Source organism: Meles meles, chromosome 6 (assembly GCF_922984935.1).
Source record: "Meles meles chromosome 6, mMelMel3.1 paternal haplotype, whole genome shotgun sequence".
Classification (NCBI taxonomy): domain Eukaryota; kingdom Metazoa; phylum Chordata; class Mammalia; order Carnivora; family Mustelidae; genus Meles; species Meles meles.
In genome coordinates this window covers 1,224,620-1,244,834 of record NC_060071.1, presented here as the reverse complement: position 1 = coordinate 1,244,834, position 20,215 = coordinate 1,224,620, and the positions used below count along the sequence as shown (strand labels likewise).

Below are 20,215 nucleotides of genomic sequence, written 5' to 3'. Positions count from 1 at the left end.
CCCGGCGTCCTGGTGTCCCGTTCTTGCTCAGGGCCGCCCTCCCACCTTTCCCGGGCCCCCAGCAGGCCGGCCGGCCTCTAGCAGGTGTCCGTGCGTCCGTCTGTCCGCCCGCTCGCAGCGGCTGTGCATCGAGGAGGCAGCGGCGGCCGGAGTGTGGGCTCGTCCGCGCGGACCGCCGTCTCCCCGGGGCCCTGCCTCCCCCGCAGGTCGGACGCCTCCCTGTACTGCGACGATGTGGACATCCGCTTCAGCAAGACCATGAACTCCTGCAAAGTGCTGCAGATCCGCTACGCCAGCGTGGGGCGGCTGCTGGAGAGGCTGACCGACCTGCGCTTCCTGAGCATCGACTTCCTCAACACCTTCCTGCACTCCTACCGCGTCTTCACCACCGCCGTCGTGGTGCTGGACAAGCTCATCACCATCTACCGGAAGCCCATCAGCGCCATCCCCGCCAGGTGGGCAGGCGCCTCCCGCCGCCGGGCCCCGGGCCATCCGGGCTGGGAGGGAAGCCGAGCGCTGGGCCCAGACTGAGGCTGCGACTTGAGTCGGGGGCGGGTGGGGGAATGCGGGCTCCCCGGGAACCAGCCCACCCTCTGTGCAGGGGCAGGGAGGGCTGAGCGGCCCAGGCCCTGCTGTCTTCCCCTCTGCCCCGGGGGCTCTCGGGGTTGGGGGTCGTCTCAAGGGTGCACGAGGCTCTCCCCACAGCACAGGGCTTCCCCGCCTTCCCATTTCAGAAAGAAGGGGAGGGGTGGGCGGAAGGACACAAAAAGAGGCCGAGACCCTCAGCCCTTCCCTGCTGGGACCCCACCCTGCTGTGGAGAGAGGGGGAGCCCCCTCGGGTGCACGTGGGCCGGTGCGGCCTCTGGGAGGCAGTCCCCCTTAACCTCGTGTCAAGACCACCCGCCCTGCCCCAGCGCCTCAGCGCGGCCCTGCCATCGGGCCAGCCGGGACCCAGAGAGGCCGGGAGTCCGTCCCCAGGCCCCCCAGCGTCCGGGGCTGAGTGGGGGCCCGTCCATGAGTCGGTGGAGCGGGCAGGCGGCGGTGGCCCTCACTCTCCTTTTCCTCCTGTCCTCCTGCTGCCCTGCTCCGTCCGCTGTTCATCCGCCCGCCCCCAGCTCTGGCCAAGCCTCGAGGGGCCCGGCGGGTCACCGCGAGCCCTGGGTCCCTGCCAGGTGAGAACTCGGACAGGCGCAGCCCATGTGACGGGGTCCGGGCTAGCCTGGCAGAGGCCTGGGGCAGCCCAGAGAGCCGGCCTGGGAGCCGCAGGGTCGGTCCCGCTGCCGGGAACCCAGCCTCTGAGCCCAGCAGGAGCCTCCGGGCCCCCCACCAACCAGTTCCCCGGGCGAGAGCAGCACGGAGCGAGGCCGGGCAGGGAGTGACCACACGTGGGCCTGCAGCCCACAGAGACGCATGGGGAAGGGAGTTAGCCCGGGGACGGCGAGGCCACGTCATGAGGGCTGCTCTGTGGTCGTCCAAGTTCAGAGACTGGATCCAAAGGAGGTCACTGCTCTGGGAATGGGAGGGACCAGCAGGTGACTTCCTTTTCTGCCCAGGCCTGCGCGGTGGCCAGGCCGGCCCATCCCGAGCCTCAGAGCCCACTGAATGCCTCCCACCCCCAGGGTGAGACCGGACACGGCTGCTGTGCCCACCAGCTTCCCGAGCCGCTGGGAGGCCAAGCCGGTCTCAAATGAGAGCCCGGGACGTGAGGAGGGGTCAGGAGGCCTGGAGGCTCTAACCACCCTTCTTCCCTACCCCCATCTCTGCAACCGAGCAGTCAGCTGCCCCGTGCCCCCCCCCGATGCCCCAGCCCCCCACCTGCCCACACTAGCACCCTGTCCACCTGCTCTGACCGTATCCGGACAGGGCAGATCTCGTTTCTCTGCTCTGAACTTCTGGAACCTTCCCAACCCAAGAAAGCTGCACAGACCAACCCGTGAAGGCTGGGTTCCCACACGCAAACTAAGGAAACCGTTCCTGGGGGCCCAGGGGTCTGTCCCACGCAGAACACAGCACAGACACGTTGCCCACATGTGAGTGATTGCGTGTGTGACTACGAGCACGTCATCCACTTCCAGCCTGGCCCTGACAGGTGGGCCCCAGCGTGCACAGGGAGGGCCTGACCAGGACGGCCGGGACACCCACTTTCCGCTCCCTGCCCCAGGCCTGCCCCTGCTCCCATCTCTGAGCCTCGGCCTCCCCGTCCGTAAACACGGTCAGGACCTGGGTAAGGGTGAGGTCAGAGCACAGGGGCGTCCATCGGGCCCCTGTGGATGGAGAGCCTGCCTCCCTGCCCAGACCCAAGAGGGGACAGTGGCAGGTGCGACCCCTGGCCACGGGCCGCATCATCACACTGCCCCCTGCCCCATGCCTCTCAAATGCACCTGCTCAGAGGACCGACCCAGCTTCCAGGGTCCCAAGAGCGTCACTTAAACTGGCTTCGCTTTTTGGGGCATCGAGCCAAAGGACAGAACCAGCCCGCGTGGGAGAGAGAAGGCTTTCCCTTGCAACAAGTAGCAAAAACACCAGGGATGTTTCCCAGAGCTGCGTCCCCCCAGAAACAGTCTTGGGGAGTTTTAGGTTAAGGGCACTCACACGTGGAGGGAGGGGCTCGTGCGATCCGGAATTCAGCACGGCCTGGGCGAAGGCGGCCTGAGCGGGCAGAGTGCAGGTCGCAGCTGAGCAAGGTCGCGAGGCTGACAGGGGCCGGCGTCCGTCGCCTGCGCCCCCGTTGAACCTGGGTGTGGGTGCTCAGCGGGGTTTACTCCGGCATGTGTCCGGTCGGTCTGCACTTCTGAACGGGCGCTGGCGTATTGTCCCTGAAATAACGAGGCTGCCCGCCTGGGAGCACCTGTCCACCCGCACTTTCGGTTCCCTCGAGATCCCTCCGCCCTGGGGTCTGTCCTGCAATTTCAGCGTCTCCCGGCGGCTCTGCAAGGACGTGCTCAGGCGAGCGGTGCCGGGTGGGTGCAGACACCCATGTGGCTGGGACCCTTGTGTCCTGCTCCCCCTGGAGCCACCTCTGGAGACGGGGGACCCCAGGCCTGAGAAGGCCACCAGACCCACGCTGACCCTTTGTCGCCGTCCCCCGTCCACCCGCAGGTCACTGGAGCTCCTTTTTGCCAGTGGCCAGAGCAACAAGCTGCTGTACGGCGACCCCCCCAAGTCCCCACGCGCCACACGCAAGTTCTCGTCGCCACCGCCCCTGTCCATCACCAAGACGTCGTCGCCGAGCCGCCGGCGGAAGCTGTCCCTGAACATCCCCATCATCACGGGCGGCAAGGCCCTGGACCTGGCCGCCCTGAGCTGCAGCTCCAATGGCTACACCCCCTTGTACTCAGCCGTGTCGCCCTTCAGCAAGGCCACACTGGACACCAGCAAGCTCTACGTGTCCAGCAGCCTTGCCAACAAGACCCCGGACGAGGGCGACGCGGCCGCAGAGAAGCCGGAAGAGCCCGTAGCTCTCAGCAAGCAGAGTGAGTGGACGCCGGGCGAGCCGCCCCCTCGGCCCCCGCCCCGCCCCCTCGGCCCTGCCCCTGCAAAGTGATCTCACAAGGGGCTTCTCAGCTTGAGGAGCCCCTGAACCCGACTGTGCACAGATCGTGCGTGTGCGTGTGCAGACGCTCGTGTCTAAAGAGAGGACCTGCGTGGGTCTCGAACGGTCACTTTCCAGCTGGGGAAGCTGAGGACCAGATAGGTTAGGAGTCTCTGACCAAGATCCCACTTTTAACACAATTCATCACTTCTCTCCAAAGCGTGTAAACCACGAGTGTGCTAAGCGTGGGGAGACTGTAAGTTGTTGCCGAAACCAGAACGCTTGTGATCGTGACCAGAAGTGCGGGAGCACGGGCACAGAGCAGGACTCCCCGGGCAGCGGGGCCCGACGGTCACCCTGAGAGGCTTCACGCCCATGCACGCACGCACACGTGCACATACAGACACGTGCACACACGCACACGTGCTCATCCACAGACACACGCACCACTCAGACATGAGCACACACTCGTGCACACAGGTACACACTCAGACACACGCGGGCACACACGTGCGGGTGCAGGGCACAGCCCCTTGCCGCTCAGAGTGTGGTCTGTGACCCTCGTGGGGCTTCCCTGGGGGCGTCTTGGCGCTGTGCAACCCCCTGCAGACCCCCGAGTCGGCACTCGGGTCTGAACAAGTCCCCATCGGAGCCCACGAGAGGCTGACCAGCCCGGGGAGAAAAGAGCCGTCTTGGAGACTCCCCACCCCCGCTGGCGCAAGGGGGGCCCCACAGCCCACACGGCCCTCAGAGCCGTCACGCCTCCACCGGCGGGCAGATCCCAAACCCACTCTGTTCCGCTTCCGCCAGTTAGAGGCCTGGACTTCCAAACGAGGGGCCGCTGACCGCACGTGACATCATTCCTTCTCTCTCCAGCCTCAGAAGTCTCCGTGAGGGAAGAGTCCGACAACGACCAAAACCAGAGTGACGATGGGGACACCGAGGCGTCACCGACCAAATCACCCACGACGCCAAAGTCGGTCAAAAGCAAAAATTCCTCAGGTACAGCCCAGCCCCGGGATGTTACAGACAGATCCCGGGAGGATGCGGGGGCCCCTGCCGGGGGGAGGCAGCGGTCTCTCTAGTGCAGGTGAGGGACCCGCAAGCAGGACCGCTGCCGAGCGTCACAGCCCACGGGGCAGCAGCAGGGCTCAGGCCTCTCCGCCCAGCACGGTCACCCAGACTCTCCACCAGACGGTGCGGCCGACTCAGGAGGGGCCAGTGGGTTGGGAGGACTTGTCCATGGGGTTCAGGGGCCAGGTGGTCCCAGTTACTGACCGAGGTCCCCACGCGAGCCCTTGCTCGCCTCACATCCCAGGACGGCCCCTCCCGCCCCGGCCCACGGACCCCCTGCTGTCCAGGCCGCCCAGGGAGACCCCGTAGGTCCCACGGCCACCCAGCCTGGGCCCACGGCCATGGCTTCTCGGACTGGCCACACCGCAAACATCAGAACTGAGTCTGGAGGGTTTGAGAGAAGCCCCTCGCTTTCTGCAGCACGAATACCACGAGCTCGTTCTGACTGAGGGTTGCCGTCCAGAGACCCGAAGAGGACGGGATGGGTTTCCAGAGTCAGGGGCTGTGGCTGCTACCGCGAAACACTAAGTGTTATTCGGCCCAGACATCCCACGGTGTGAGGCTGTGGACTTGCGGCCACGTCCTCTCCTCTAACGGGACTCCCGCCGCTCAGAGTGGGTGTTACTGTCCCTACTGTGCAGAGACGCACGACTCAGGGTGACTAACACATGCGAGGCCACGCAGAGAGCCAGGCCTCGCTCCACCCGTCGTGCCCGTGAGCCCGTCCCCAACCCATCACCCCATCGTGACTGTGAGCCCGTCAGCCGCTGGAGGTTACGTGTTCATCCCAAATAGCCGAGAGCGTAAGGAGGCTCGTGATGCTGTCCCCAAGCAGTGCGGGCCGGCAGGGCCCCAGGAGTAAAGCAAAGCCGTGGACAGGGCGCAAGCTGGGGGTTCCGCAGACCGGCACGGCTCCGTGGAGAAGGCAGAGGGAGGAGGGGCTTTCCCTACCCCAAGACCGCCCTGGGGGTTGCTTGCCCCCCGCGGGACGTGAGCAGGGGAATGACCCCCCACCTCCGCCTGCTAAGCCCCGGGCCCGTGAGGACGGGCTGGCTGTCTTGGGCTGCTCCGGTGTGGGGACCTGCGGTTCTCTGGCAGCCGAGGGAAGGCTGAGGGTCGGTTCCATCCCCTCCACAGAGTTCTCCCTCTTCTCCTACAACAACGGGGTCGTCGTGACCTCGTGTCGGGAACTGGACAGCACCCGCAGCGCCCTGTCGGCGGCGTCTGCCTTTGCCATCGCCACGGCGGGAGCCAACGAGGGCGCCCCAAACAAGGAGAAGTACCGCAGGATGTCCCTGGCCAGCGCAGGTACGCGGGAGGGTCTGCTCCCTCCCGGCCGCAGCCCCGGACGCCGTCCCCCAACCCCTGGTGTCCAGGGCTCGCTGCCCCGGCCTTGGCCAGCACTGACCCCCGACCCGAAGGCCCCACCCGCCAGCACAGCAGCGGCCCGGCTGACCCGGACCCAGGGCTTGGATCCAGACGAGCGCCGAGCTCCATTTCTTGTTCTCCTGCACCCTGTGTCCCCTGTGCCGCAGGGTTTCCCCCTGACCAGAGGAACGGGGACAAGGAGTTCGTGATCCGGCGAGCGGCCACCAACCGCGTCCTGAACGTGCTCCGCCACTGGGTCTCCAAACACTCTCAGGTGGGTGGGCGCCCCCCGCACTGGCCCCCAGAGCCGCTGCCAGGACCGCGAGCAGCACGGCCTTGGGGCAGCGGGAGGGGTCTAGGGGCCGCTCCGGCGCCTCCCCTGGGGCCTGTGTCGTCCACCTCTCTGCAGAGGGAACCAAGTAGGTCTGCACCCCCAGAGCCCTGGCTTTGGGGCACAGCCAGCCAGGAGCTGACCCCTGGTCTTGCCCAGAGTTTTACACCCAAGGGTCTCTAGGCTCCCCGGGTCCCACCCACGTGGCCAGGGCAAAGGAGACAGGGCAGGCGGCCGCCCGCGTGTGGCGGGACGGGGGGGCCAGCTCCGGGCAGCCTGAGCAATGGCCAGAGCCGCCGCCACGTCTCCCCCACAGGACTTCGAGACCAACGACGAGCTCAGATGCAAGGTGGTCAGCTTCCTGGAGGAGGTCATGCACGACCCCGAGCTGCTGACCCAGGAGAGGAAGGCCGCAGCCAACATCATCAGGTCTGGGCAGCCCTGGCCCCTTGGGCACGGCTGCTGCGTGGGGCCCAGCCCTGTCCCCACACGGCCAGCCAGGGGCAGGGAGCCAGGGAGGGCCTCCCTCCAGGTGGGCTGGCCTCAAGTGGGTGTGCGGGGCAGGGGTTGCTGAGCCGCCGGAGGGCTGTGGGCTCCATTTCTGTGGCGGGGCCCCCGGGGCAGGCATCTGTATGTCCTTCCTCTGCTCGGACCTTGACCCCCTTGAGGCAGGAGCCGCGCCTGCCCCCCCGCACAGCCCTCAGCTCCTGTCTGGTCCCGGGAACCTCGGTGACAGTCACCAGCCACCCAGGATTGTTAAATCTTAATGGACTGAAAGTTCAGCTCCTCAGTCACACAGGCCACGTGGCACCCATGGCTGCATGTGACACCCAGATAAGGAGCGTGGGCGCCCCTGCCCAGAGCCGAGTGGCTGGTGCCGGCTGGCTCCCGTCTGCGGGCATCGGGGGCGAGAGCGGGACTTAAACAGCTACACCATCCACTTCGCCTTCCTGGGGCCAAGTGTCTCTCCCTCGGGAGGGTGCAGAGCCCCTGAGCCCACGGACGGAGCCATGTCAGCTCGGGAGCTTGTCCTGGACGCTGCCACGAAGAGAGCTGGCTGGCGTCGGGTGGCCCTGCGTGGCATGGCGCCTCGCCATGGCCGGCAATGGCACCCCGGGCCGGACGCTCTGTACACCGTCTCCTGGCTGTCAGGTTTCCTGATAATGCCTTCTGCGGGGCGGACGGCCTGTCTGAGTGCCCACGGCCGCCTCCTCCCCCAGAGGTCACTGCTGTCACAGTGCGGGCCACGTACTGTGGTCTGACTCGGGGTCCATCCCCACGCCCCACTGCAGCCCCCTGCCCACTCGGCACGCGCCCGCCGCCTCCTGCCCCCACACACAGGCCACCTCTGGGCCTCCCACTGACTCTGTTCCTGTCTGGAAGGCTCTCCTGCCCACGCTGCCCCCAGGCCTGGCGCTGCTTCCCCTCGTTCCTCCTGCCGTGCCGCGGGCACTGGCCACAGGCCCACCCTGTGCTGGGATCCAAGCCACAGGGGTGGACAGATCAGACAGCAGCCCGCTCTCGGGCTCCTGGCCCCGGGGTGGCAGGGGCCAAGCGTGCACACAGCCTTCCTGACACCAGGACACCGGGGCTGAGGGAGACCCAGGAGAGGCCTCGCCCAGGCCGGAGGGGCAGGAAGCTGAATCCTGAAGGTCAGGCCATCGGGGAGACATCTATGACCAACGGGCAGTGGGATCCGGCTCGGGAAAGTGCAGAGCAGAGCGGGGACCTGCGTGGGGAGGGGTGACGCCGAGGGGAGTCGGGGGAACCTTCTTACGGGGCTCACCGTATTCTCTCGTGCCTTAGGACTCTGACCCAGGAGGACCCGGGTGACAACCAGATCACACTAGAGGAGATCACGCAGCTGGTGAGCCGGGCCCCACGCACCGTGCAACCCCCTCCAGCGCGGGTCCCCCGGGGCACGGCCGGACACAGAGCAGCACAAACGTGTCCTCTGCCGGTTCTGCAGGCCAGTGGGGCTTGAAGTCAGGTGTCGGCGGGAGACGCTCCTGGGGGGGCTTCCTGCCTCTTCCAGCTTCCTGGAGCCCTGGGTGGCCCTCGGCGTGTGCCCCTGAACCTCTGCTCTCCGCCTCCTTGTTCCGGGCTGTCCTCACCCCTGCATCACCCTCCCCAAGCTTGTCTCTCCCTGCGTCCAAGCTCCCCCGTCCTGTGGAGGCGCCAGTCCTGTGGCACTGGGACCCATCCCATGGCCTCCGCTTAACCAGGGCACGTGTCCAAAGACCCTGTTTCCAAATCAGGGGACGCTCCCAGACACCAGGGAGCAGGACGTCAGCACCACTTGTGGAGGGAGGGCATTCCACCGTCACTCCTCCGGCCCTCCTCCCTCATCCTCTGCTCGCCGCCCCCCTCCCCGGCCCCGCCCCTGCCGGGTGTTCTCTGCTCCGTGTCCCTGGAGGAGGCTGGGTGGGGGGTCCGGCTTGGGCGGGGGCTGTTCCTGAGCGCCGACCCCCCGGCCAGGCTCTCTTCAACCACAGCCCGGCAGCCCGTCTGCACCACCAGCCCCGCCCTCAGGATGAAGCCGCAGGGTCGGGGCAGTGACGGGCGCACCCAGGGCCACAGGGTGCACGCTGGGGTCCTCACCCCAGTTCCAACTCGAGAGCAAGAGCTCGTCCCGCAGGCACGGCGCCTCGTCCCGAGCAGTCAGAGCCGCCGTCCGCCTACGCGGGCGCCCCCGGGGAGCGCTGTGCTTGCCCCGAGCCGTATGAGCTCATGGCGGCGGGGCGCACAGTGGAGGGGGTGTGCTCCGGGGCCCGGCGGCCGCGTCCTCCTCCAGGTCAGGGAAGTGGCCCCGCCGCCACAAGCCACCCCAGAGTCTGGGGCCCCGGCCACCAGGGTGGCAAGGAAGCTGGAGGCCGACGGGCTCTGCCTGCGCCGCAGCCCCATGCTGGCTCACTTCCTGCACAGGCTGCCCGGGCTCCGGGCGCTGCCGCACCCAGCGTGAGGACGGACGACTCCGGGTTCTGGCCCACCGCTCCCCTCCCCTCCCCACCCCTCCCAGCTCCCCGGGGCCTGGGCCCCCACGGGGAGCACCTGGGGCAGCTCCGGCCTGCAGCGGGCCCACACCCTGCCCCCCCACAGCCCGCACTGAGGCTGGGCCCCCGGGCAGGAAAGGTGTTGGTGCCAAGACGCCAAGTGGACCCTTGGGAAGGACGCTGAGCCCTGGGAGTCCGGGCTCCTTCCCCGAGCGGTTCCCGGCAGGGACCAGCCGCAGTGCTGAGCCCTCGAGAACACAAGAGCCTCTTGTTTCCGGGCAAACATCCTGAGGCTCTTGCGGAACAAAGCACCACTGAGCGGAGCCGCCCTCCGGCCCGGACTTGTTCCCGGAGCCCCAGGAGCGCGTGGGGGCACATCCTGTGTGCACAGGCCCCAGTGGCCTCGCCAGAGAGCCTGAGGGCTGCTCACGGGGACACTCAGACGGGCCCCAGGCAGGCGGGCAAACTGTGCTTCCCGCCTCTCCGCCGGAGTCACCTTGTCTCCCAGGTGACCCAGAGGGAGCAGGGCGAGCCCCCTGCCTCCCCTGGCTTCACCGCCTTGTGGGCCACCCCCGCGGCCTCTCCCCAGCCCAGGCCAGCTGCAGGCCCTCAGGCCTGGCAGCCGTCCTGGGCCCCCAGGAGGGTCCTTAATCCAGGTGTCCTGGTGGCCCCTGCTGTTCTTGTCCCCGAGTCACCACTTGTCACTTCGTGATGCTATCGTGCCCCCTGTCGTCACATCCAGACCTCTGGTCCGAGGTCACTACGCCCAGGCCCGCGTGGGAACTCCTTTTGCTTGCCTGCTTGCTGTCCCTGCCCCGTCGTGTGGCTGGAGCTCTCTGATGGCCAGGACTGTTTTCTGGTCCTTCTGCGTCCAGTGTCTAGCAAGGACCCTCAGTGGCTGTTTGCTGAGGGAGCGGCGGGGGGCTGGGGGGGAGGCAGACAGTCTAGGAGAGGGCTTGCCCTCCTTGACAGGAGGTGGACCCTGTTCCCTTGTGAACAGTGCAGGCCTGGGGGGTTCAGCCCAGCCCCTGAGGCCTCTGGGCAGGGTAGCTGGCCTTCTGTCCCACGTGGCCTAGCTGGAGGTCGGGGTGACTCTTGTTCCTGACCCCTCCCCCCCGGGCCAGCCCTGAAGCTCCTTCCGCTCTCTCCTCCAGCCCCGTCTCTCCCCTCCCAGACACTACAGGGGGCCTCTGTGGCAGGACACTCGTGTGTCCACGTCCACCTTTGATCAAATCCCTGCCACCGGGACCTTAGTCCCCTGGCAAGTGTTTCCCAAGGCTTTCGTCCGGCCGGGGATGCCAGGCAGTGGATAGCCATAAAGGCTGTGCCCACAGTGGTCCTGGGGGCCAGAAACACGGGAACCCCACCACGAGGGCCAGCCAGCCACCTTCTGGGCACCCCGGGAGGTCGTCACCCCTGGGAGCCCACGCTGCTAATGGGGCTCCAAAGGAGACGTTCTGGAGCCAGCTATGGGTCCAGACAGAACCTGAGGGGAGGGACAGGTCACTGGGAGCCCGAACTCACAGCCGGGCTCCAGGCCCAGGCAGCCCGTGTCCTGCCGACTGACGTGGGCCCGTCACGGTCCTCCAGACGCCTCTGTGGTCTCGGTCATGTCCGGGACAAGGTAGCCTTCTTACAGCGGGAGTGCTGACTCACAGAGCACGGGCCCGCACACGCTCCCACCGTGCCCTTCCCGCCCCGACCCAGGACGAGGCCAAGGTCACACCAGAGAGGCAGAAAGCAGGAGGGCCTGACTCAGGACTTGCTCCCCTCAGGCGGAAGGCGTCAAGGCAGAGCCCTTTGAAAACCACTCGGCCCTGGAGATCGCGGAGCAGCTCACCCTGCTGGACCACCTGGTCTTCAAGAAGATCCCCTATGAGTGAGTGGACGTGGGTGCGGGTCCCCCAGCAGCTGGCGGCGCGGCCTCCCTGGGACCCACGCCTGGACGTGCAGAGCCACGTGCATCCGCCGCGGGGGATCAGATGTGTGTGTGTCTGCAGGGATGTGGGACAGGAATGTGTTGTCTTCCCTGGCCCCAAGTTCTGCACACACGCACACGCAGGCTCACGCTTTTCCAGAAGACCTTCCACTCAGCGCTCCGATTCCAGAGCGCTAAAAGGAGTGTGTGTGCATGAGTGTTAGTGTGCACACGCACGCATGAGTGTGGGTGTGAACATGTAAGTGCGTGCATGCGTGCTTGTGATTTGTGCACACGTGTGCGTGGCTACGTGGGTGTGCGAGCGCACGCACGTGAGTGGTTGTGTGCTCTGTGTGTACACACGTGTGCGTTGGTGTGTGAGCGTGCGTGAGTGTGCACACCTGTGCTTGGTTGTGTGTGCGTGTGCACACACACGTGCCACCAGAGCAGGGGACGGGGCCAGCTCTGGATCTTGCAGGAGCCCAGAGGCCTGGTGTCCCTGCCAGGGCAGTAGCCAGTCGCCCCAGGTGCCCACTTAAGTGAACTCACGCCGGCCTCCCTCCGCGCATAGTGTGTCCGCAGCGTGCGTTAACGGCGCCTTCGGCAAGTGCACGGAACTCCCTCGCAAGGCGTGAAGCCACAGGTGGTTTGCAGTTTTCACATTTCCATCTAAAGCGACGTAAACCGCCTTGTAAGGACGTATTTCTCAGAGTTTCTGACAAGTGTCCGGGAATTGTTTCCCAGATTGGGACCTCGGGATCTGAGGCTCTGACACACTCTAGGGCGTTTGGTCTCTGCTTCCGGAAACCTCCGCTGGTCGTCAGCGGGGAGAGGGTGGCTGCATCTCGGGCAGGGGCGGCGTCCGCCGGTGAAGCCCAGTGGTTCTGCTGGGCTCCTCTGGGAGCAGAAGCAGAGAACCACTCGCGTCCTGCCCACAGCATGCGACCGGGGCCCCTCACCTTCCCTGCCAAATGCAGAGCTTCCCCAGGAGGCCCGGCCTGCCTGTGGCCTTCCCACGGGGCTCACCAGGACTCACACCGGCCTACGGGCTCCGGGCCCCTCCGCCCCTAGGCCGCGGACCAGCCTCTGCACAGTGAGTCTGAGGCGGGAGTGCTCTCCGTCGGGCCTGAGCTCCCGGACAGGGCCCCCTGGACTCTGCCTCCACGGGAGATGCCGAGCCTTCCCACACAGGGGCTCTGGCCTCGGCCTGCCAGCAGCCCTGGGAGGAAAGCGGCCACATTCCCATTTCACAAATGAGGCCACTGAGGCCTTGAGCCGGGCCAGACCGAGCTAGACGCCAGCCCAGCATCCCTTCCTGTCTGGGGCTCTGTGGGAAGTTCCTCCCGGAGAGGCAGAGCCCTCACAGCAGAGGGCTGAGCGGGGCCGAGCTCATGGCGCTGGTGTCCTCACTTCCCACAGGGAGTTCTTCGGACAGGGCTGGATGAAACTGGAGAAGAACGAAAGGACCCCCTACATCATGAAGACCACCAAGCATTTCAATGACGTGAGTACGGGGGCCGGGGGCCGTGCCTGTCTCTCCCGGGTTCTTCGCCAGGACCCTCGGGGAGCTGGGTGCACAGCGGGCTCCCCACGAGGCACGGGACACCCGGGTTTGTAGGCGTCATAATCTCACACCGACCCTTAGCGCGCGTGGTGGACACAAGCAGACCTAGGCTCTGAGCACGGGCACCTGCGGTCTGCCGAGTGTCTGGCTGGAGGCAGACGTGTCCCAGCGATTCCTCCGCGGTGCCCCGGCTCCAGCCCCCGCCCCAGCTCCAGCCCCCGCCCACACAGGGCCCCGTCCGTGCCCGCCCCGTACCAGCCCTGATGGTGCTCTCAGCAGTGTCGTGGCACGAGTGAAGGCCCCTGATGGCCGGACACAGGAGCGCGTGACTCTGCTGGTCCTGACCGCCCGGCCGGGGCTCCCTGGCCAATGCCCCGCACCGGGGAGGCTCCTTGGCCCCAGAAGGAAAGGTGGGAGACCCCCCACACTGCAGCTCGGGAGGGGAGCCCTGCAGGGAGCCCAGCGGCAGAGCAGGGGCCCGTGTCCCAGTGGAGAGAGCCCCGCCGCAGCTGTGCCTGGGACCGGGGAGCCAAGGGCTGGGACGTGACGGCAGCGCTGGATGCCTGTCTGGCTCCTGCCGGCCGCAGTGCCACGGGCCCCATCACCACTGGCTTGTTTAACCCCGTTTCGCTCGCTTTATGATGGGGTGAACCGAGGCCCGAGGGGGTTAAGTCCCATCCTGGACATTACACAGCGGGACAGCCTGCTCTGAACCCACGCAGTCCACCGCTGAGGGCTGCCGCGTCACCGCCTGGCATCTGGCCATGTCTCTTAAAACCCGTCATTTCTGCAGACACGGACCGTGTGCTCCCCGAGGAGACAGTCACCACCTGCAACCGTTTCTAGACCTTTCTCTGACCTTTGGCCTGTAATCTCTTTGCCTGGTTGAGTGGTACCGACTGGGCTCTCCAGCATCAGGGCTAGAATGAGGGCGAGGGACGATGGTGCCCGGGTGCACCCGCCCCCTGCCCGCATCACCCCTGCAGCCCGCGTGCACCCGCGGGCCCTTGGACGGGCTGGGGTGCAGATGTCGTACTGATCTGGGCGGTGCTTCCGGATTGCTTCTCCTGTCGCCCCGTTGGGGGTGACGGTGGTTTGTCGGCTGAAAGAAATGCTTTTCCTGGTTTGCTGATGGTATTTACTGCAGATCAACGATGAATTTTATCAATGATTCTTTCCGCATCTACTGAGTTGGGCGAACGGTCTGCGCCCTTCAGTCTGCGGAGGTGGGAAGGCAGGTTTCTCTCTGGGCGTCACTCACAGTCAACCACCCCCGCGTCCCAGGGACAAAGTAACACGGCCGTGGTGTGTTAAACGAACAGGTGTGATTGTCCTCCTCGTGTTGTGCATCTCTGGTTTTGGTGTCGAGACGATACTGGCCTCACAGCATAAGTTAGAAGATCCTCTTTTTTCTCTATGTTCTGGAAGATTTCACTGAGCTACTCCTTCAAAAAAAATTGTATAACGTATACGTAAAACTGGTTTTGGGTTCAGTGTCTGTGATTGGAGGGAAAAAACCTTTATCACTTCAACATACTTAAGAGTTATAATATACGGGGGCCCCTGGGTGGCTCAGTCATTAAGCCTCTGCCTTCAGCTCAGGTCATGATCCGGGATCCTGGGATCGAGCCCCGCATCAGGCTCCCTGCTCAGCGGGAAGCTTGCTTCTCCCTCTCCCACTCCCCCTGCTTGTGTTCCCTCTCTCGCTGGGTCTCTCTCTGTCAAATAAGCAAAATCTTTAAAAAAAAAAAAAGAAGAAGAAGAAGAAGAAGAAGCAGCGTTCTAACATGCATAATATTTTGCGTTATCATTCCTTCCTGATTCTCTTCAGGGGTTTCTGTTCTTAAATAGTTTTACAATCCATCCTTTTGATGTGCATCCTTCAGAAATTACTTTTCTTAAGATTTTATTTATTTATTTGAGAGAGAGAAAGAGAGAGCATGAGATGGAAAAGCTCAGAGGTAGAAGCAGGCTCCCCGCGGAGCAGGGAGCCCGATGCGGGACTCAATCCAAGACCCTGGGATCATGACCTGAGCCGAAGGCAGGCGCTTCACCAACTGAGCCACCCAGGTGCCCAGAAATTATTTTTGAGAAGAGTTCTTGGCAATAAGGCCCTACACCTTTTATTACCTTATTTTGTTTAATAAACAGTAGTCTTTTTCTTACTTTTTTAAGTAACTAGAGATTCATAGGAAATGGCAAAGAACGCTCTGCACCGATACTTCGGTCCCATGCCGGGTCCCTGACCACCCCCGTCCCACCCGCACTGGATTTGTGCCCGTGTGCTGGGGAATTTATGTGTGAGACCAGGATGCCACAGAGTGCGGGTCCGCGCCGAGCCCCCGCTGTGTGGTGGAGACTCTCGCAGAGCTGGGCTCTCCCGTCGTCTTCCAGGGGAGCCATGGACTTGCTCTGTCGGGTTCTCAGGAAACTCCCGTTGCTCGTTGACTGGAGTGCATTAAAGTCACGTGTTAGTATTGAAAATGGCATATTTATATTCCCATTTGGGAATTGGATCTTTTTCTTCATGACTCAAGCCTTTAAAACCTTTGATAAGTTTTTTCGTGTAGGATCTTCCAAAGCTTGCATCAGTTTATGTTCCGAGGTGATTCACACTTCCCCATTGGGATTGTGAAGGTCTTTGTCACGGTGTTTTCTAGACGGCACGGCCAATACGTAGGAGAACTTCCCATTTTGGTGTGTTGAGTCTTGAAGCAGCCGCCCTAGTGAGCTCCCGTTAGTTGTTCTGGTAACGTTCCAGCACACTGTCGGGGTTTGCCAGCCCTGCGATACTTATGCCTCTTGTGTTTTCTTGTCTTCTTGCATGGGCTCAAAGATCAGTAACTTGATCGCTTCAGAGATCATCCGCAACGAGGACATCAACGCACGAGTGAGCGCCATCGAGAAGTGGGTGGCCGTGGCCGACATCTGCCGCTGCTTGCACAACTACAACGCCGTGCTGGAGATCACCTCGTCCATGAACCGCAGCGCGATCTTCCGGCTGAAGAAGACGTGGCTCAAAGTCTCCAAGCAGGTGCGGGCGGGGGGCGGGCACCGTGCCGGGCTGGGCTGGGCGGGGCGCCAGAGTGCTGGCCTCTGAACATCCGTCGGTGGCAAAGGACAGAGTGAGGGCCAACACTCCCAGAGAACTTCTTCTCCTGTATCACCAGGGACCAGGTATCTGGCCCACGAACGTGGCCCTAGGACCCACGGGACTTAAACAATTAACACTGCTAAGCGGGACGTCTAAGACAGTGACGACTGGTCCCTGTGCTCTTCTCCTTGAGCTGGGACAAGAGTGATGGCTTCATGTGGAGGCCAGTCCAGATCTACAGGGCTGCCGAGACGGTGGCCAGATGGTCCTGTAGGTTCCTTCCCGGGACTCGAGTCTCACCGGCCCTTCTGGCCACCAGGGAGTCGGTGATCTTAAATGTGGGCTTGATCTTGATCTGTTCAGAGCACGATTCTGAAATGTGGCTTCTTCCTCGGGAATAAAGTTCCCTACACTGAGGTCATGAGGGGGCAGCTCTCCTAAGAGGATCACACGGAGGCCACCTCCTCGGTGCACATGGTGGGCTCCCGGCCCCAGCCCGCACATGTGTGGGAGGCGGGCAGGCTCTGCCGACACACGGAACAAGCCTCTTCAGGCGCCAATACCTTGGCCGCGGTGTCTGTGGTCCTGCCGCTGGGTGGGCTCTGGGGGGCACGGGGTCTCTCCAAGGGGCCTGTCTCATCCGGACCGCTCTGGATTCGCACACCGACTGCCCCTCATGTTCTCTTTATTACCTGCCCCCCATCCTCATGCCAGCAGCAGGGCACGATCCATCAGGTCCCTCCGTTCCTCCTCCTCATCTAAGCAGCCCAACCCACAAGCCTGGAGCTCTTGTCTCCCCAAACACAGACATGCCAGGGGCAGGACAAGAACAGAGGCTCCTGGAGAGCAGAGGCTGGAGCTCGGGAGCTCAGGCGTGTAGGCCCATCTGTCCGTGCGTGGCCCCACGGCACTGTGACCTCCTGTAGCAGGGGGCCGAGCAGGCTGCTGTCGGACCCCGGAGTCATCCAGGCTGGCTTGGCCTGTCAGGGCTCAGACAGGGCTGTCGGTGGAGTCGACGGCCCAGTCCAGTTCTGTGGCTCTCTTCTGCCCTCAGACCAGCCCCGCTTTCCCTCCACACTGGGGGCTCCGAGCCTCTCTTGGCCTAGTTTTCCAGCACCACGCTTGGTCTGGAGTTGGGAGGGAACCACTTTGACCATCCCAGAGCCTTCTGTTCTCTTAGGGGAGTGCAAATGGAGGGCAGTTAGAGGTCAGGGTGCATGGCCTGTCCTGAATTCTTGGAGGCCATCCAGGACCCGGGTCCGAACGTCACAGGTGCTTCAGAAAGCGCTCCCAGGCCTGCACACTCCACGGCCAGTGGGCCCTGCTGGCGTCTCCCAGCCCTTCTGCGGGCCCCGTGCATCTACACGGCTCCTGGCCAGCCCCAGCCAGGGACGGTCATTGTCCTTCTGCCGGTGTCCCCTGGATGCTTGAGACCAGAAGGGCCTGAAACGCAGGCCCAGCAGCAGGCTTCCATCATCGGCTTAAAGGTGCTGGCCCAAAGCCGGACAGCATTCCGCCCAAGCCCAGGCCAGCCTGCGCCAGAGCCAAGCAGCCAGGCTGAGGTGGGGACCTCTGGCTCGATTCCCCATCATCTCCCATCCTCCGCCCATCCTCATGAACGGCCCCCACCACGTGCAGTTGAGCGCCAGATCTGTGTGTCCCCTCCGGAGGATGGTCACTCTCGCAGGGACGGACATCTCTCTTTGGCCAACGATAGATACCTTGGGCCCCCTTGGGAGGGAGCAGCCTTGGCCATCCGAAAACATTTGGATGGGACAGGAAGGGATGACTTTCAAGGGGCACCGTGATCATCTTTGTCCTCAACACCATGTCCAAGTCAGGCCCCTCGCTTGGCCTCTGGCTTCGGTGACATACTCCATGGGCCCCTCTTTTCTGCTTGCGGGCAGAGATGCGCCAGATCCCGGGTCCCCATGTCCCCTTGAGCTCCTGGCCCCGCCAGGAGGTGCGGGAGCCGCTTCAAGTCAGAACTCACTTTTTTAGGCTGTGGCTGGGGAAACGCAGTGGGTCTCAGGCTGCAAAATCCTTCCTGGACAGAGCGACGCCCCAGAAGAACATGGATGTGGAAAGAATCAAAGTGCCCATCTCAGAGCCACAGATTGGCCCCAAGTGTATACCCCAAACCCCCAGAATATCCTCCCTCGGTTCTCATGACCACTGGCGGGGGATTCTTCCCCTGGAGCTCCGTGGCCCCCGGGGCCTCCTGACCTCACTTCCGGGGGGCCCACAGTCCCAGAATATCCGACTGTTGTTACCCTTAGGGAATACGCGGGCCTTCCCTCCTGTTTTCCAGATGTGAGCGTGGATACCCAGCGCTCTGCGGGTGCAGTCTGGCCCGTGGGCTCGCTGAGGGGGTCACAGCGCCCAGCCAGGCCCCCGTCCAGGACTCTCAGCCCCACATCTGGCCCCACGCCTCAGGTCCTTCCTCCAGAGATGAGTGGGGCAGCAGAAAATTCTGGAAAAGGGCAGGGAGGACACTGAGAGGCTGGAACGGAGGTGGCCTGGGCGTCCGGGCTTCAGGACAGATAGGTGAGGGCAGCCATTCCGGGAGGAAGCGGAACCCTGTGCCCTTGCCTGCGTGCGTTGCTTTCACCAGACCCAGAACACAATCTGCTTTGAGCGTGGTTGGTGCAAACCAGTGATTCACGCTTCCCGTCAGTCCGCGAGCAGCCTGAGCGGGGCGCCCTGCCCGCCACGCCCCTTGGGGAGCACATCTGTGTCTCTTCGCTCATCAGAAGGAATATGCTGCCATTTTCTGTGGGCAGATTGCTCAGAAAATTCTGGCCCAAAGCTTATGGGTGCGGCCAGTGTGCCCTTGGCCACGGTCTGGACTAGGGGGACGGGAGCTGGAAAGCGGGCTCACTAGTCCACTGCCCACCATGTAAATGAGGAAGCTGGGGGCCACCAAGGCACCGGCTTCCCAGCCCCGCAGGGAAGGGAGCACCAAGCCTGACCCAGGCCAGACGCGCTTCAGCCAATGCCAGTGTCCAGCTTGACGAGCAGCGGACAGACCCTTGGCCGGCAGAGGGGAAGGGGTCTTCCCCCAGAAGGCCTGTTTTTCTAGAGGATTGGCCCATCTGCCATTGTCTTTCTCGATTCTTACACTGGCGTGGGGTCCTGAGAGCTACAGGTGAAGGGGAACCCCTCGGCGGCACCCCTGGGCTTCCGTGCGCAAAGAGAGGCTGTGCTCTGGACAGGGAACTCCTTGCAATGGCCACGCCCCCACCCCCCAGGCTCAGGGTACCCAGGATTCCCAGGTCCCCCACGCCCCACTTCTGTGTTTCTGAAGGGTGCGTGGACGCTGACGGATGCGTAGGACGCGGGTCTGTGTCTGAATCTTCAGGAGGTGGGGGGTGAGCTTCCAGACTCCAGGGGTCCCTGGAAACGCCCTGCCCCATGACGGGCAGAGCGGCTGGGGTCCTGGAGCCCCGAGGGCAGCCCGTGGAACACGGGCCGGCGCGTGGGCCTTGGGGACGTGCCGCGTGTTAGTAAATGCTTCTAATTCTTTCTAGACGAAAGCTTTGATTGATAAGCTCCAAAAGCTTGTGTCATCAGAGGGCAGATTTAAGAATCTGAGAGAAGCTCTGAAAAAGTAAGTGTGTGTCATTTTGTCGCCGTTACCGTCTAAATCGCAGAACCGCATGGCAGACACGTTCACAGGCCACAGCGGCTGGAGGAGATCTGTCTGTCCCTCCGTCCGTCTACCCACAAGACCCCCAGGCAGCCCAGACCGCCAGGGTGGGTCAGCTCTGCTCTCCGTAGTCTGCCAGAGAAATCCCGGAGTCATGGTGGCATTTCCCGAGAGAGAGTGGAAGGGGCCTGCTGTCCCCAGGAGCCACCAGCCATGACCCCAGACGCCTCCAGGCCAACGTGCCCCCTGGCCCCACCGTTCAGTATTTCTGACATCAGGACGGGCCCTGTAGTCAGTGTGTTTGTAGTCAGTGTGTTTGTTTCATGGGATTGTGCCTCCTTTTTTTTACTGAGAATTAGTCCTCAAAGCCGAGTGCATGGTACAGAAGACGGCACCTTGGAATCAAAGGCCGTTTTCCCAACACCGGCTGCTCACTGTTGGCAGAGCTCCCCCCAGCCACCTACCGTTTGCAGAGCCTCCCTGCCTCGGCCCTCTTCCCCTTAGACAGGATCGTCCCGTGTCGATGGCTGTCTCGTGCCCGCAGGGTGTCAGCCGTAGCCCCGGCCTCCGTCCCCGAGATGCCAGGGCCCCTCCCCACGTTCTGACCCCCAGAGCTCCCGCGCTCATTGCCACGGTACTACGGTGGCACGGGCGGTACCACCCCCCGGAAATCACGGCGGCATGGAGAGTCT

The 20,215-nt window shown here is 63.8% G+C and overlaps 1 protein-coding gene across 3 annotated transcripts in view; it reads left to right on the top strand.

Annotated features, from left to right (window-relative positions):
• The window catches only part of RASGRF1 (Ras protein specific guanine nucleotide releasing factor 1), a 90,583-nt gene that overhangs the window by 61,791 nt on the left and 8,577 nt on the right, over positions 1 to 20,215 (top strand). For 2 of the 3 annotated variants that reach the window (XM_046009569.1, XM_046009570.1), the window contains exons 14-25: positions 207 to 455; positions 1,116 to 1,172; positions 3,100 to 3,473; positions 4,409 to 4,534; positions 5,744 to 5,914; positions 6,142 to 6,248; positions 6,622 to 6,734; positions 8,112 to 8,172; positions 11,074 to 11,177; positions 12,636 to 12,720; positions 15,617 to 15,814; positions 19,405 to 19,484. In XM_046009569.1, coding sequence (XP_045865525.1) covers positions 207 to 455; positions 1,116 to 1,172; positions 3,100 to 3,473; positions 4,409 to 4,534; positions 5,744 to 5,914; positions 6,142 to 6,248; positions 6,622 to 6,734; positions 8,112 to 8,172; positions 11,074 to 11,177; positions 12,636 to 12,720; positions 15,617 to 15,814; positions 19,405 to 19,484 — 1,725 coding nt within the window. The remainder of the gene's footprint in view (positions 1 to 206; positions 456 to 1,115; positions 1,173 to 3,099; positions 3,474 to 4,408; positions 4,535 to 5,743; positions 5,915 to 6,141; positions 6,249 to 6,621; positions 6,735 to 8,111; positions 8,173 to 11,073; positions 11,178 to 12,635; positions 12,721 to 15,616; positions 15,815 to 19,404; positions 19,485 to 20,215) is intronic. The other variant, XM_046009571.1, reaches the window with a different exon arrangement.